Here is a 17,197-nt window from a genome sequence, read left to right as displayed (position 1 = left end):
TAAGGGCGCCACATAAAATGGGCGACGCCTAGACCACGCCAACTCGAAGACGTCCATGGCCAGGAGTCCATACGTCCGGCAGAGCCAACGAAACGAGTCTGCGATGACTGGCCAATCCGCGAACAGAGGAATGAACCGAGACAGCTGTCTGCCAGGACGCAGGACACACCCAGGACATGAACCTCATGGTTAGCCAAACCCTGAGAATCCACCAAATGAGCCACTCTAAGGTACCAACCCAAAAGGTCAAACACCTAAGAGAAATCCCGTGGTTCTGGCAAAGAACCGCCAGAGAACAGTCCGAATGGAGCTGAATGGTAGAGCACTGAGTGACCCAAACCCTCCTGAAGCGCAAACCAGACAGCCACGAACTCCCGAACCGTGCTGTTAGCCCGACGGATGGACGGACAGACCCTACCATCCCCGGCCGACCTGGTGAGCACTGGTCACAAAGCCCCAGCCGAGAGATGACCCGTCCGTGAACACATCGAGCAAAGGCTCGGGGAGGTGCCAAGCCGCAGTAACACTTCTGGAGGGAAAGACAAGGAGTGGCCCATGAGCCATAAACAAGACCCAGCCAGGTTCGAACCCGGAATGGAAACAAAGGGAACGGCCTCCAGATCACCAGAAAACCAAACCCGGCGATCTGGAAAGAACCACACCCCTGGCGAGCAGACAAGCGGACCGACTGGGAGCCCACACCAGACAGTCGTCGAGGTAGGCCAGACACCGAATCCCAAGCAGACTCAGACAGGGCACCAAGATCCAGTAAAGATGCGTAAATACACTGTCACACAATATATACATTCACCATCAACACATTCACAACACCGCGAGTGTGAGCAGCCACACCCAGCCAGCCCTCCCTCACTTCACCAACTTTGCCCCTCCCATCATACAGTTATTCACACCAATGTTTCATGTTCATTTATGTATATTTACAACATATGTACACACTATACACTGTCACATACTATATACATTTACCATCAACACATTCAGAACATCGCGAGTGTGAGCAGCCACACTCACACAGGCCCTCCCTCACTCGCCCATCTTACCCATCTTACCATCTTACTCGCCAACATAGCTCCTCCCACCATACTGTCATTATTTTTATTACACTATTTACACATGTTATATATACTTATCTACATGTTTTATTTACTAGAACTATGCAAGTAAGCTGGTATTGTGTCCAAACAGTACAGTGGCCATCATACACTGCATGAGAAATCACACAGCAGACGACGCTACAATTACGACGCCACATCCCTCACCAAAATAGCTCGTATGGGCCAATAGCAGCTGCCTCGTATGGGCTAATAGCAGCTGCCTCGTATGGGTCAATAGCAGCTGCCTCGTATGGGCCAATAGCAGCTGTCCTCGTATGGGCCAATAGGAGTTGCCTCGTATGGGCCAGTAGGAGCTGCCTTGCATGGGCCAATAGCAGCTGCCTTGTATGGGCCAATAGCAGCTGCCTCATATGGGCCAATAGCAGCTGCCTCGTATGGGCCAATAGGAGCTGCCTCGTATAGGCCAATAGGAGCTGCCTCGTATCGGCCAATAGCAGCTGCCCCCTATGGGCCAATAGCTGCTGCCTCTTATGGGCCAATAGCAGCTGCCTCGTATGAGCCAATAGCAGCCTGCCTCGTATGGGCCAATAGCAGCTGCCTCGTATGGGCCAATCCCGGTCACTAATTTCTGTAAATGAATAACTGACCACAAGTCTATTTTGAAAAGGAACCTAAGAAGACGTTTGAAGATTCCTAGATGGACGAAATAATGCTGTGGTGCTGTGGCGAGCGCTGTGAACATCGTGAACAGCATTGAATCACTGATATTTGAACATTGTAACCAATCATTATCCCACTCAGGCTCTTCTATAATACTATCACGGCTAAATAATACAGGTTATATATATATTTTGACATTATTAGGCGATGCTGTGGTCACACGATGAACAGCAGAGCTGTGCGCTCATGCTGCGAGCGCCAGCCTTGGTTGCTCACTCACTACTGAGGCTCTGACACCCGGCAATGTGGACCATGATTTTTTTTTAAGATGGCGTCTGTTTACAAGAGCCCTGAGGACGCTGATGTGAACCCCATGTAGCCGCGGGGTTTTCCAGTTTCCAGAATAACTTCTTATGTGGAACTCTGTCGAAAGCCTTTTTTAGGTCCAGATAGATGCAGTCAACCCAACCATCTCTTTCCTGTAATATCTCTGTTGCTCAATCATAGAAACTGAGTAAATTCGATACACAGGATCTTCCAGATTGAAAACCATACTGTCTGTCTGATATTATATCATTTTTCTCCAGGTGTTCTACCCATTTAGTTTTAATTATTTTTCCAATATTTTGACTATTACACTTGTCAATGATACCGGTCTATAATTAAGGGGAGTCTTCCCTGCTTCCACTTTTGTAGACTGGAACTATGTTAGCCTTTTTCCACACATCAGCTACAACTCCTGTAAACAGGGATGCCTGAAAAATCAGTTGAAGTGGAATACTGAGCTCAGGTGCACATTCTCTCAGAACCCATGGTGAAACTCCATTTGGACCAACTGCTTTGTTCTTATTTAGCTCCTTGAGCATTTTTTTCACTTCATCTCTAGACACCTCTATGTGCTCTATGTTGTTCTCTGGAATTCTTATTGTATCTGGTTCCATGAAGATTTCATTTTGTACAAACACACTTTGGAACTTTTTGTTTAATGTTTCACACATTTCTTTTTCGTTTTCTGTGAATCTATTTCCCATTTTCAACCTCTGAATATTATCCTTTACCTGCAATTTGTTGTTGATGAATTTATAGAATAGACCTGGTTCTGTTTTACATTTGTCTGCAATCCCTTTTTCAAAATTTCTTTCTGCCTCTCTCCTCACTGCCGTCTAGTTGCTTCTCGCATCTTTGTATCGTTGGCATGTTTGGGGGTTTGGCCTCTTCCTGTATTGATTTCATTTTTGATATGAGATGATATGATAGTATAGATATGTGTAGATATGATAGAGCCCAATAGGTTCAGGAACCTGTGCACCTGATGATTGACAGTTGAGAGGTAGGACCAAAGAACCAGAGCTCAACCCCCACCAGCACAACCAGGCGAGTACAACTAGGTGAGTACACACGTGCATATGCACATACACATGTGCACACACACAGTGTACACATGTACATGCACATGTGTACACATACAAATACACGTGGAAAGAAAATTACAATTCGCTGACCTGTGGGCAGAGAGCACCACGCCGGCAAGGCGAAGAAGGCACAAAACTGCATCAAAAATCCCACCTCGACAACAAAACCCCAAAGTCGCAGCATGGCCACAACACATGCCAAGACCCAAAAAGATCACCAGCAAGCCAGGAAGACCCTGGAACCCCAGAAGGCAGAACCTGGTCACACACGAGGAAACAAAGCCCCCTGAACCCACTGAGGGGGCCCAAGAGGAAGAAACCTCCAGAACGAAACCAAAGAACCCAAAGGAACCCGGAATCGAACTTGGGGGAGCCCAAACCACCACATATGCTGGCGGAGATACAACACAGAAAGGCAAAGCACACCCCCCAGACAGAACCCCCAGGGAAACGGTCAAAACAGACCAAAAATCGAGGGACAAGGTGTGGGAGCAAGCATAACAGACAGGGACACTGAGCCCAAACCCAAGGGCCCAGACCCAAAACAGACAAAATGGAAAACCCGGTGTAAAATCAACACTCAAACGTTCCCAGATGAACAGAAAACGGGCAGAAAACACCAGAAAAGCAAAGAAACGACAACAGGAGAATAAAACCCCTGAAAAAGGTTTAAAACTCACCTAAGACGCTCGCTCGCACACCCAGGCGCATGTAAACAAACCGCAATGCTGCCCTGGTGGCCACGCCGGGAAACTGGCAGAAGAAAATGGCCACCAGAACAGAGGGCTGTGACTGACGCAAAAGACACGAAAACACACCAGTAAAAGTGGGAAGCGAGCAGACTGGATGGGCAAAAAACTCAGCCCAGAAGCAGAAACCCCAGGCAGGGGCAAACTGCCCCAGAACTGCTAGCAGGGATCCCCCACAGCCCCGGGAACCCACAACAGAGGCCCCGGGGCAGAGCCGTCCTCCAAGCCCTCCGCCCTTAAACAAACGGAAGAGTCCATGGGAAAGGCAGTAAGAAAGGGCCGCTGGTAAGACCCAGAAGCCTTGGCAGGAGGAACAGGCTCGATAACCTCCGTCCCCAACCCGAACGGGGCAGCCCGATGTTTGCTTGTTTGCAAACAAGCAAACATCGGCAAAGAAGGTGTGATGTTTGCTTGTTTGCTTGTTTCCTTGGGATTGTAGGGAGTTTCTACCTCTCTGTTCGTTTTTTTGTTTTAGTTTTTACCATGTGGGGTTTGTTTTGTTATGTCTACCTTTCTGGGTGCAAACCCCAGTCGATGGCAGATAAGGAAAACCCAACCAAAACGGGGTTTTCCAGGGCCATTGCTCTCTGTAACCTCTCTGAAGGGGCCAGGTTCTGGCGCTGGTCCTTGGTAGGTCTGAACTCCTTAGCTAATGTCCTGGTCTAATATAACATACATTAGCCCGATAAGCTCCAGGGAGCCGTAGGGGCTCCCCACAGAAAAGAAAAGTAAATCCCTGGAAGAGGACAGCATACCCAGGTGGAACAGAGCCGGCCGCTATGAATGGTGAAAACAAGCTGCGCAGTACACTGCACCCCGAACCAGTGCAAAATGCCCCTTACCCTAAGGTAAACAACAGACAAAACACCCCAGCACACAAAGGGCAGACAAAAACCCAGCAGTAAACAGCCTAGCAGAGGCAGAACCCAAGGAACTTGTGGAAGGCTGGCCCCAAGCCCCAAGGGCAGTACTTTCTGGGCACCTAGGGAATGGAGCCTTAGGCACATGCAGCCCGAGTGCAGAAGAATATCTCCTGTCTTGGGCACCACCTAGAAGACTGTCACCACACACAAGGCACAGTGCTGAAACAACTACTGAAGCCAGAGCACAAGACCACTGCCTATAACATTAGTCTCAGAGCTGAGATGTGGATGGCAGGTGTGGGGGTTTGGGGCTCCATTTTCCCCCTGCCGGGGAGGAGAGGAGCTGCACAGACAGCTCCTCCTCCTCTTCCTCCTGCGCAGACGTGTGACGTCATACTTGTTTCCTCATTTCTGTTTCGGGAGTTCTATCCATTTGTTCGGCTTTTTGAAGCAATTTTCACCAGAATAGTGGTTTGTTTTGGGATGCCTACCTTTCTGAGTGCCTAACCCGGTCGATGGCAAACATAGAATGGCTTCCAACCACACGGGCAGTTTCTATAGGCCATTGATCCTCGTGCCTCTGCGAGGGGGGGGGCCAGGTTCTGGCTTGTAGTCCCCAGTAGGCCCACAGAACTCCATACACATGACTGATGCCAAAGTCTGACATTAGCATATCAGCCTGGATAGCTCCGGGAAGCCGACGGGGCTCCCCCCCCCCCCCCAGAAAAATGCCGATAAGAGGGAGGGAGTGATGAATGAGAGCCTCCGGTTCTCACCCAGAAAATGCCCTTTCATTACATTCAACGTTGGTTTTCTGTGTAGAGCCCCTTCGGCTTCCCGGAGCTACCTAACCTAAGATAAAGGAAAAGAGGGGATTTACTCGGGAGGCAGTCACCACACGCTCCTCAACTCAAAGTCGAGACTACTGGCTGCAACATCTGACACAAGACTACATACGCCCAAGAAAGGCAAGGAACCTGAACAAGGTACAGTGTGGCCAGGACCCTGTTCAACCACCAAAAGCCACATGCCCGAATGTCAGCCCAGGACATATTACCAAAAACAGCAGCCAAAGCCTGTGTGATGGGGTTCTGGGAGTTCTTCTACTCCACAAGCCCGGCTCAAAGTTAGGCTTGACTTGTGAGAGCTTGGTCCACTAGGCTGTTGCTTGGAGCGGCCCGCAGGCCCACATACCCACCACAGCCCGGTTGGTCCCGCATGTTTTTTTTTAAACAATCTAGTTTTCTCTTGAAGATGTCCACGGTTATTCTGGCAATATTTCTTACAGTAGCTGGGAGGACGTTGAACAGCCACGGATCTCTGATGTTTATACAGTGTTCTCAGAGAACTTACGAGCATTACAAACTTACGAGCCGCAAACTTACGAGCATCATGAGAACGGGGATAGACCGCAGGCTGACTGGATCGAATAACCATAAGGACGACTTGGGAGACCCGCGCTGTGGAACAGAGAAGAAGGGAAACCGGGTCAACCCAAAGCGTGATCCCTGCCACTGAGGCCATGGCGCGCAAGTAACGCCAAAGAGCCACAACCGGACACAAAACATGATGCACCCCCAGCCAAACGAACCAAGCATCAACAACCCAAGGACGCCTCCTGAAAGCAACATTCTTTGCCAGAAAAGAAGGAGACGGCTGCAAACGAGCAAACTGACCACCAGGACCGAAAGAGCAGAAACCCTTGCACCGGAGGAAAACACACAGCTCCACGACCCAACCTCCAGAGGCCAATGCCAACAATAAAAAAAGTGCCTTAGGAAAGCAGTCCTGAACCAAAAGGGCCACCACAAACAGAGGAGTATAGAGAAAAGAGAGCATCCCGTCTAAAGGATCTGGAAGGCTCAGGCAGTGCATGGGGCAGGCCGGAGGTGAAACAACATCCGAGAAAGCTTGCGGAATGGAGCAGAAGTAACATCCATCCCAAACACAAGCAGAAACAGCTCCACCAGTGCCACACGATACGAGGCAACAGTATTCGGCATAAGATGATAGTCCTGAAACAATCCGATCAGAAATCGAATACACCGGAAATCGAATTACACCGATCAGAAATCGAATATGGAGCCGGTGGCTGAGTGGACAGAACACTGGATGCATGATCCTGTGGTACCTGGTTCGATCCCGGGCGCCGGTGAGAAACAATGGGCAGAGTTTCTTTCACCCTAGTGCCCCTGTTACCTATCAGTAAATAGGTACCTAGGAGTTAGTCAGCTGTCAAAAACAGCTTCCTGGGGGTGGAGGCCTGGTCGAGGACCGGGCCGCGGGGACACTAAGCTCCGAAATCATCTCAAGATAACCACCTACAAAGAAACAAAAAGTGCCCAAAAGACCGCCAGGAAATTTCATACTGCCATTGAGACGAAACTCGCAGTTGGAACACCATCAACGAAGCCACATTATCACCATATAAGTGGTGATTAACTAAAAAAAAAAAAAGACCAGACGTGAAGAGTGGAGGAGAAGATTGAACCAGCCATGTACCGGACTAGATTGATCTGCCAAAAGAGGCGGAGCCCCGAGTAGACACTCTGGTTTGGACACCGAGAAAGCAGCGCCTGAAACCAGGGCTGGGCCGGCCACCAAGGAGCCAAAAGAACTACCCTTCCCTGGTAAGTCTCCAAGCAAGCCAGAACTTGGAGCAACAACCAAACTGGTGGGAAGAGGTACAGATAACCCCACCTCGACCAATCCAGTCAGAAGGCATCGACCCCAACGGCCTCATAGTCAGGTAAGGGTGCTGCATATACCAGAAAACATCTCGACCAAGCTGACGCGAAGAGGTCCACATCCAGGTGCCTAAACATCCAGCAGAGCCAATGGAATGAATCAGCGTTGACCGTCCATTCTGAGGACAGGGAGAATGAAACAGGACAGGCCGTCCACCAGTACATTGGAAACTCACTAGACATGAACCGCCAGGACAGCCAAACCCTGAGAACTTAGCAGATGAGTCACTTGAAGCGACCAGCCCCAAAGAGCCAAGGACTGCATCGAACCCTTGCAATTGAGACAATGAACCACAGGGAAACAGTCTGAATGGAGCCGGATCATTGATCTGCTAGCGACGTGAACCGTCGGAAGTGAATGCAACACCGCCACGAACTCTCAATCAGTGATGTGAGCCCGACGGTAGGATGAACCCCACTGACCATGGCGAACACTGATCACAAAGCCCCAGCCAAAAGACAAGGCATCCATGAACAGGCACCATGGAACAGAACCCCGAAAAACTCGAAGAGGAAGCCGGCGATGCTGCAGCCAATGCAAGGCCCCCCCTGGGTCCAAACCCAGCGATCACGAGAGTGGCAGAAGGGATGTCCCCAAAGGAACCAGAACAGCTGCCAAAGTCAGATTTGACCCGACGGGTAGACCAGCATGGCAAAGTTCAGACTCCGGCACAGCTGCTTGAACAACCGATGCATGACTCGGGTGCCCTCCAAAAACAGCCGAAGATGGGACTGAAGCCGTAGCAATGGCGCAGAAAGGAGAGACAAGAAAGCAGTCTGAGAGTCCCAGACAAGATCCAGCCAAGTCCGAACTTGAGAGGGAACTAAATGGGACTTCCTCCAGTTCATCAAGAACCAGAACCAGGAAAGCTGGGAAAGATCCAAGTCTCTGGCGAGCAGACACAATGAATGGCTAGGAGTTCAGACCAGCCAGTCATCGAGATAAGCCAGAACCCAAACCCCTAACTGATGTAAACAGGATCCACCACCCAGGTAAGGTATGTGAACACGAGGTGCCAGATTCAAGCCGAATGAAAGGCAATGAAAATGGCAAGCCTATCAACCCACGACAAAACCGAGTCAGTCCCTTAACCCTGGATGAATTGGAACCTGGCAATATGTGTACCAGTAGGTCCAGGGACGCTATCCAAATGCCCGGTGCCAAAAGCAGCCGAACCTGGGACAGAGTGCTCATCCAAAAAGGGGGGCAAAAGACCCAGGGGGTTTAGATGGGACACGTCCAGAACGAACCGCAGGTCTGCACAGTCCCATTTCGGAACTGGAAACAGGCAGGAAACCCATCTTAGGGATGCCGTCAAATCAACTACGTCTAAGCAAACCCACTCCAGGATGACCCAACAGAGTACAGGGGAAGAGGCTTTCCCTGCCAGCCCCAATAATCCCGAAAGAGTGGCCACCCAACGCCACTACAGGCCGGAGGATATGACCTGAAATGCTCACACATCATGAGACCAGACGAGAGCAAACAGGGAGAGCCTCCCCCCCCCCTTATCACCCCATCAATGGGGCGAACTGCAAGAGCTGACAACCCTTACAAGAGCCCGACCGATGCTCTAAGCAATCTAGTGGTGTTTGGTTAGATATTCCCTCTCTTATCTCTGGGACTTACCCTTGCTCTGCTGTGAAGACCTACTGGAATTTCTTATTGAGTTCCTTGTACACTTCCAGTTCGTAGTATTTGTCTACACTTATCCTCAGTTTCACGTTCCTTCAATGTTGTTTTTCTCCTGACGTGGCTGTGCAACAATTTAGGATGAATATTTGCCTTGTATTATATATCATTTTCATATTGTCTTTCTGCCTCTCTTCTCACCCTGACATATTCATTACTGGCTCTCTGGTATCTTTCTCTGCTCACTAGTGTCCTATTATTTCTATTATTTCTCCACACCCTTGTACTTAGTTGCAATGCTAGCTTTGCTAGTGGCTGTACAAGAATAAAAGAACTCTTGTATATAAAATATATAAATAACAATAAAAATGTCTGTAAGACCTGGAACACTACTGTCCAGCTGGACATCAGCAAATGAACTGAGTAACAAAGATGGCCGAGAGCAGAAGTCGGGCCACCTAGTGGTGGCATTCGGTACTATGAGTTTCATGTTAATTTTGAAGGTTTCTCTTGTTCTGTACAGAGGTGTTTGGCATTATTGATGATTTGGTTTTTGTTAGGCCTCTAGTTGTCTGTAAAGCTTTACTGACTTTCTGGATGCTTTACCTGTGTGGTGGAGAATTTTCACTTGCTCCCTGCACTTCTGTGAGAAGCCCAGGTTTTGGCTCTCCTCCCTGGAAGGCCAAAGGGAGCTTCCCCAGAAACATTGCAAAACACCCCAGAAATATATACAAAGGAAAGCCATGCTCTCGACTGGGTGGAAATTCACTGCAACCCAACTAACAAAGGTAAGAAGTAAAGTACCTACCTTCCACATGGGAATAGAATGCCATGCTACATGACACTAAGGTTGGGAGGCTTAGGTACAAGAGAATGCAAACATAAAACCCATCACCTAGAGACGACAGTGGGTGCGAGCAGCCATGGCAAGACAAAAGGCCACTTATCACTACTTTTGGTACTATCCCAGCAATGGAGTTATGTCAACCCTGTGAAAGCACAACACGGAAACCTCTTAACTAAAATACTGGTACAGTACGTAGTTATATGAACTCCTTGCACAACAGGTCTCACTGTACCAGAATTCCAAAGCACTACTTCACCTCGGATCAACTCGAGAGGAGTCTTCCTCAAGGCGGAACTGAACTCCTCAGAGAAGATAACTATTGGAAAATATTTACCAATTAGTTATCTTCTCCAACAGTGTCAGGAAACAGTACCTAAAGCACAGGCTGAAATTATTAAACCTAAGCTGGACCAATGGCCCAAGGAAAAGTTGGTCACTTAGCTATGACAGTTCTTTGGTTCATGTGGATACTAAGATGCATTTGTCGGACCAAGTGCCAGGCAGAGAGATACAATTGTATTTTGGACCAGACTGTCTGGCCTGTCACTTGGTGGTTGGAAGAGGAGTCAAAAGTTGGAATTATTTTTAGCTTAGTATTAGAGAGCATTGCTATGATAGCTTGGCAAGTGTGGCCTCTTTGATAGAAATTAGAGTAACTTTTCTATGTACTGGGTTGATCTTTGATCCTTATGTACTCCCCACCATATAAATGGGAACAACGGAAAATTGCAAGGGCCCTTGTTCCTTGTAGGCAATGAGAATTACAAAGGAATTTGATGTTGACTAACCTGAATATTAATGGCCAGTGCATAAGCTCATGGATCTACTGAAGGAACAGCACATGCAACACATGGGAAGAGACATACTACAATATTACAAACCTTAAAACTATTTCTAGAACAGCTTTCTGAGATTCTGTAAGCAGTTGCAAGTCCGAATCCTCATTGCTGAGATGAAGAGGTGTTGAATTAGATGACAGGGTTACTCCTGGAATTAAGTTGAATGCAGTAGAGGAGGAGGAAGCTGGAGGGGAAGTAGGAGTGGTAGATGTTGAAGAGGGAGACAGGGAAACATTTATGCCAGGCAGCAACTCTTCGGCAGAAGATAAGAAGACGCAAGCAGCATGATCAACGATGTCCATCACCAGCCAACTCTAGTTATAGAGAAAAATTTTCATTTAAAATCAAAAGAATAAAGTTTATTTACAAATCAAAGTGTACAATGTTACAATGAAGATTTTAAAATGCATTAAGGATTTCAGCCTAACTGCAGGAATGAAATAGCAGTGTGACCTCACTTCAACGAACTATATGAGGTGAGGCCAATTTGTTTCACAGCGGAATTCGTTCTACCCGTCGGACCAAGGCTGTCCCTCCCCTTCGTATGAAAATAACAGAGGTCCTACATCCACTATCAACAAAACAATTATCACAGAAAATCTATATATTATGTATTTATCATTTTGAACATGGCACATGATAGAACAATCATTGGTAAACAATTCCATATTAAATCATAACTATGTGACTGTTATTGGTGGCCACAAATACGATTTAATGGCCAAGATTTCCATAAGCTAATTGCATCAGTCTATATAAATATTCATAAACAATTCATTTATTATGAATTCTTCATTTTCACTATGACATTTGATAGAACAATCACTTGCAAACAATTTGGAATAAAAAACCAGCGATGAATGTAATGAAACGCCATTTTCTGGGTGAGCCCCGGAGACTCCCTGGAGCTTATCGGGCTAATGTATGTTATACTAGACCGGGACATTAGCTAAGGAGTTCAGTCCTACCAAGGACCAACGCCAGAACCTGACCCCTTCAGAGAAGTTTCAGGGAGCAATGGCCCTGGAAAACCCCCTTGTGGTTGGGGTTTTCCTTATCTGCCATCGACCGGGGTTAGGCACCCAGAAAGGTAGGCATAACAAAACAAACCCCACATGGTAAAAAACTAAAACAAAAAACCGAACAGAGAGGTAGAAACTCCCTACAATCACAAGGAAACAAGCAAACAAGCAATCATCACACTTTACTGCTGTGCCGATCGTCCGCACAGCCCTCCCCGCCCCGAGAGGGGGAGGGGGAGCCCCGGACCTACCACGCCAGCTGCCAAGCTTCAGTTCAGAAGCTAAGCTTCAACCAACACGAAAAAAACGCCGACCGGAGGGAGGGAGGGTTGCCAGGGAGCCTCCGGGGCTCACCCAGAATATGGCGTTTCATTACATTCAACGCTGGTTTTCTGTGGGGAGCCCCTACAGCCCCCTGGAGCTTCATACCCAAAGAGAAGGAAAAGAAAGGGCTAACCCGGGAGGCGGCCACCACAAACTCTGCAACGCAAAGCCGAGACAACAGGTCGCAACCTGCGACCCAAGGCAACAAGAACGCACAGGACAAGACGCGCATAAGGAAAGGGCGGCCAAGAACCTGTGCGACCCTCAAATCCCTGCGCCCGAAATGAGCCCTAGACGCCGCCAACACAGCAGCAAAAGCTGCAAACGTCTGAACAGCACGGGCGCAAAGACAGACCGCAGGTTGGAAGAATGAAAAACTCTGCGGACGACCTGGGAGACCCGAGCCCTGATAACAGGGAACGAGGGGAACCAGATCAACCACAGCGCATCCCCAGACACGGTATGCCGGCAATGGCAAAAAGCACAACCAGACAACACAGGGCGCACCTCCGGCCAAACCAATCAAGCATCAATACCCCAAGAACCCCTCCGGAAAGCAGCCGTCTCGACCGTCGCCAGGACGGAGAAAGGCTGCACACGTACAAATCTACCACCAGTACCAGAGCAGAAACCTGAACCGAAGGGGCTACCACAAACTGAGGAGAAGATAAGAAGAAACCCTGAACAAGAACCAGGACGGCTCAGGCGACGCATGAGCAGGCCGGAGATGAAACAAAACACGAGAAAGCGTACAAAATGTCATACAGGTGCCAAGACGAAGCTCGCAGGTGGGACACCGTCAACAAAGCCACCTGAACACCATAGAGATGGTGATACCTGCGTCAATACCAGACGCGAAGAGCCGAGGAGAAGGCCGAACCAGTCATGTACAGGACCGATTCGACCTGCCGAAAGAGGCGGAGCCGTGGGAAAACGCCCCGGGTTCGAACACCTATCAAGCAGCGTCTGCAAATAAGGCTGGGCCGGCCACCAAGGAATCATAAGGACTGCCCTCGTGGGAACGGGCTGCAACCGAGCCAGAACCCGAAGCAACAATTGGACCGGCAAACGAGGAACAGGTACCCCCATCTCGACCAGTCCTGCCGAAAAGTAACCACCGTGAATGCCTCGCAGGTGGGAAAGGGCGCCACATGAAATGGGCGATGCCTAGACCACGCTGACTCGAAGACGTCCATGGCCAGGAGTCCATACGTCCGACAGAGCCTTTTTTTTTTTTTTTTTTTTTTTTTTGCAGGGATAATCCTGCGCGGGCCCTAAGCCTCTGGCTGGCCCACTAAGTGTTGCTTGTTTCTGTTTTACTTGGGCGGAGTATGAGTATTTATGACTCGTATGGTCGCTTCAGTAAGATTTTGCCATATGTGTTTAACAACTTCTTCTGCTCTGTCGAATCTAAGTTGAAATCTTAATGGGTTTGTAACTGTGCACTGTGTTAGATAATGTTCCAGTGATCTGTCGGGCATTTCTCCACAGTGTTGACATTTCCTCTCATCTTCCGGAACCTGTAAGCCTATTTCCCATGCACATGGGTATCCAAGCCTGATCCGACAGAACCAACAACGAGGCGGCGACGACTGGCCAATCCGCGAAGAGGAATGAACCGAGACAGCTGACCGCCAGAATGCAGGACACACCCAGACTTGAACCTCAAGGGTAGCCAAACCCCTGTGGTTCCGGCAAGAACAGCCAGAGAACAGTCTGAACAGAGATGAATGGTAGAGCACTGAGTGATCCAAACCCTCCGAAGCGCAAACCAGACAGCCACGAACTCCCGAACCGTGCTGTGAGCCCGACGGACGGCCAGACTCCACCAACCTCAGCCGACCTGGTGAGCACTGGTCACAAAGCCCCAGCCGAGAGAAGACCCGTCCGTGAACACATCGAGCGAAGGCTCGGGGAGGTGCCAAGGCACGGAACCCCGAAAACCCCAAAGAGGAAGCCGGTGAACCACACCCCTGGTGAGCAGACAAGAGGACTGACTGGGAGCCCACACCAGCCAGTCGTCGAGGAAGGCCAGACACCGAATCTCAGACTCAGACAGGGCACTAAGATCCGGTAAAGATGCAAAAAAAATTTATACCAAGTGCCCATTACAAAATAGGGAAGGCAACAAAGCAGCAAGCCTGAAGCCCCACCACCAACTGTGCCAGTCCAGAAAACTGGAGAGGAACGTGCCAAGAAAGAACCTGGAGGTCCAGGGCCACCATCCAAGCACCCGGCCCCAACAGAAGTCGGACAGGAGACAACAGTCCTCCGAGGAGGGCATAGAATCCAGGGCGCAGACTGAAGAAGTGCAGAAGAAACCGCAGACGTGAAAAACCCATGACTGCAAAGAGCAGATGGGAACCCCAGAAGGATGGGGCGGATTGACCATGTCCAACGCACCCACTAAGATGACATGACGAAGCGCAGGGGAAGAAGCCCACCCCGCCAGCTCTGAACCCCCCTAAAGGGGGAGAAGCCGTCCACCGACGCCACCAGAGGCCGGAAGACAACCCAAAGCACCCACCAACAGCGGGACCATGCGAGAGGCAACAGAGCAAGCTGCTCCCCCAGCACCCCGTCAACAGAGAAGGGAACAGAACCCCTTCCGAAAGAAAAAGTACACAACTTATGTATATACACACACATATACATATACACAAACACACGTGTGTATACACATGTGCACACACTGCGTACACATACACATGTGCACACACTGCGTACACATGAACATGTGTACACACAATTCATGAGGAGAGACTACGGGAATTAAACCGCACTTCACTGTAAGACAGAAGAGTTAGGGGGGACATGATCACTACATTCAAGGCTCTAAAGGGAATCGACAGGGTTGATAAAGACAGGCTATGAAACACAAGGGGCACACGCACTAGGGGACACAGGTGGAAACCGAGTGCCCAATGGAGCCACAGAGATATTAGAAAGAACTTTTTTAGTGTCAGAGTGGTTGACAAATGGAACGCATTAGGAAGTAATGTGGCGGAGGCTGACTCCATACATAGGTTCAGGTGTAGATATGATAGAGCGATAGAGCCAATAGGCTCAGGAACCTGTACACCTGTTGATTGACGGTTGAGAGGCGGGACCAAAGAGCCAGAGCTCAACACCCACAGGCACAACTAGGTGAGTACTTACATTGTAAAAGAAAAGTACAAGTCGCTGACGAGTGGGCAGAGAGCACCACGCCGGCCAGGCAAAGGCACAAAACTGCATCAAAAGGCCCACCTCGTCAGCAAAACCTCAAAATCCCAGCACGACCACAACACGTGCCAAGACCCAAAAAATATCAGTCTGCAAGCCAGGAAGACCCCTGGAACCCCAGAAGGCAGAACCAGGTCACACGAGGAAACAAAGTCCCCTGAACCCACAAAAGGGGGCCCAAGAGGAAGAAACCATCGGAACGAAACCAAAGAACCCAAAGGAACCCAGAATCGAACCAGGGGGAGCCCAAACCACCACAATTGCCGGTGGAGAACACCACAGAAAGGCAAAGCACAGCCCCCAGACAGAACCCCCTGGGAAAATGGTCATAACAGACCGAGGGACGTGGTGTGGGAGCAAGCATACTAGCCAGGGCACTGAGCCCAAACCCAAAGGCCCAGACCCAAACAAACAAAACGGAAAACCCGGTGTAAAATCAACACCCAAACATTCCCAGAGGAACAGGCAACGAGCAGAAAACACCAGAAAAGCAAAGAAACGACAACAGGAGAATAAAAATCCCTGAAAAAGGTGAAAACTCACCCAAGAAGCTCGCTCGCACACCCAGTCGCATGTAAACAAACCGCAACGCCGCCCTGGTGGCCACGCCGGGAAACTGGCAGACAAAAATGGCCGCCAGTAGGGGCTGTGACTGACGCTAAATATAAAAAAATACGCCAGCAAAAGTGGAAAGCAAGAAGACTGGATGGGCAAAAAATGCCGCCCAACAGCATAAAACCCAGGCAGGGGCAAACCGCCCCAAAACTGCTAGCAGGCATCCCCCACAGCCCCGGGAACCAACAACAGAGGCCCCGGGGCAGAGCCGTCCTCCAAGCCCTCCGCCCTTAAAGAAAAGCAAAAGTCCAAGGGAAAGGCAGCAAGAAAGGGCCGCTGGTAAGACCCAGAAGCCTTGGCAGGAGGAACAGGCTCGAAAACCTTCATCCCCCAACCCAAACGGGGCAGCCCCAGAAAACCGCCCGAGTCTCGGCCCCAACTAAACCCCTCCCGGACCCCGAAACCCGCAGATGGTCCGAAGCCGGGAATAGGGAGGGAAAGGGGCGAACAGCACCTAACCAAACGGGGCGGCCACGGGGCATCCGAGTGAGAAACCAACCTAGCATGTTGCAGCAACCTAACCTAGCTTGCAACACGGATGCCGCCTGTACTCTGAACAAACAAGCAGAGAATCACTGCAAGACTCCTGGTCAAGGTGTCAGTGACCCAACAGGCAGCATGACGGAGGTAAAAGTGGCGACTGACAAGGGCACAGCAACCAACGATCCCGCACAAGACGGGTTAGAACCTGGAAGACACATCCAATGGTCCCCCGAGCCCAGACAGGGGGTTTCCAGGGCACGTAGGGGTAACAACTACGGGAAACCTGGGCAAGGTGTTGCTAACCGGTTAAGAAACCCAAACATAACAAGAGGGTAGAGGATAGCACTGAAAACCCCTGTGACGTGTACAATCACGGGGGCCTAGCAGAGGGCCGCCAAACACTACCAGTGGAACTATAGCCACACTAGGCAGACTCCCACCAGGCAAGAAAATAAAAACAAAAGAAAAACCCCACAAAAGTACACCGTCTCCAGAGGCCACAGAAACCGGCCGCCGCTTAGGTGGCAGGCTGCGCAACACCTTGACGCACTAACCAGCACAATACCAATCCCTACCCAGGGCCAAACAAGGGCCCCAAGCCCCAGCTGGCCCCAAGGGCGAGGCAAATGCCGAGCAGCAAGAACCTCTACGGGAATGGTTCCCGAACACCCCAGGGAAGATAACCCTGTTACGCAAGGGCAG

At 49.8% G+C, this 17,197-nt stretch overlaps 1 protein-coding gene across 1 annotated transcript in view; it reads right to left on the bottom strand.

Moving 5' to 3' along the window:
* The window catches only part of LOC123745439 (protein broad-minded), a 244,144-nt gene that overhangs the window by 81,251 nt on the left and 145,696 nt on the right, over positions 1–17,197 (bottom strand). Inside the window, exon 6 of the mRNA XM_069300871.1 lies at positions 10,869–11,140. Coding sequence (XP_069156972.1) covers positions 10,869–11,140 — 272 coding nt within the window. The remainder of the gene's footprint in view (positions 1–10,868; positions 11,141–17,197) is intronic.

This window comes from Procambarus clarkii, chromosome 44, assembly GCF_040958095.1.
Source record: "Procambarus clarkii isolate CNS0578487 chromosome 44, FALCON_Pclarkii_2.0, whole genome shotgun sequence".
NCBI classification, from domain to species: Eukaryota; Metazoa; Arthropoda; class Malacostraca; order Decapoda; family Cambaridae; genus Procambarus; species Procambarus clarkii.
This window is presented reverse-complemented; position numbering and strand designations above follow the sequence as displayed.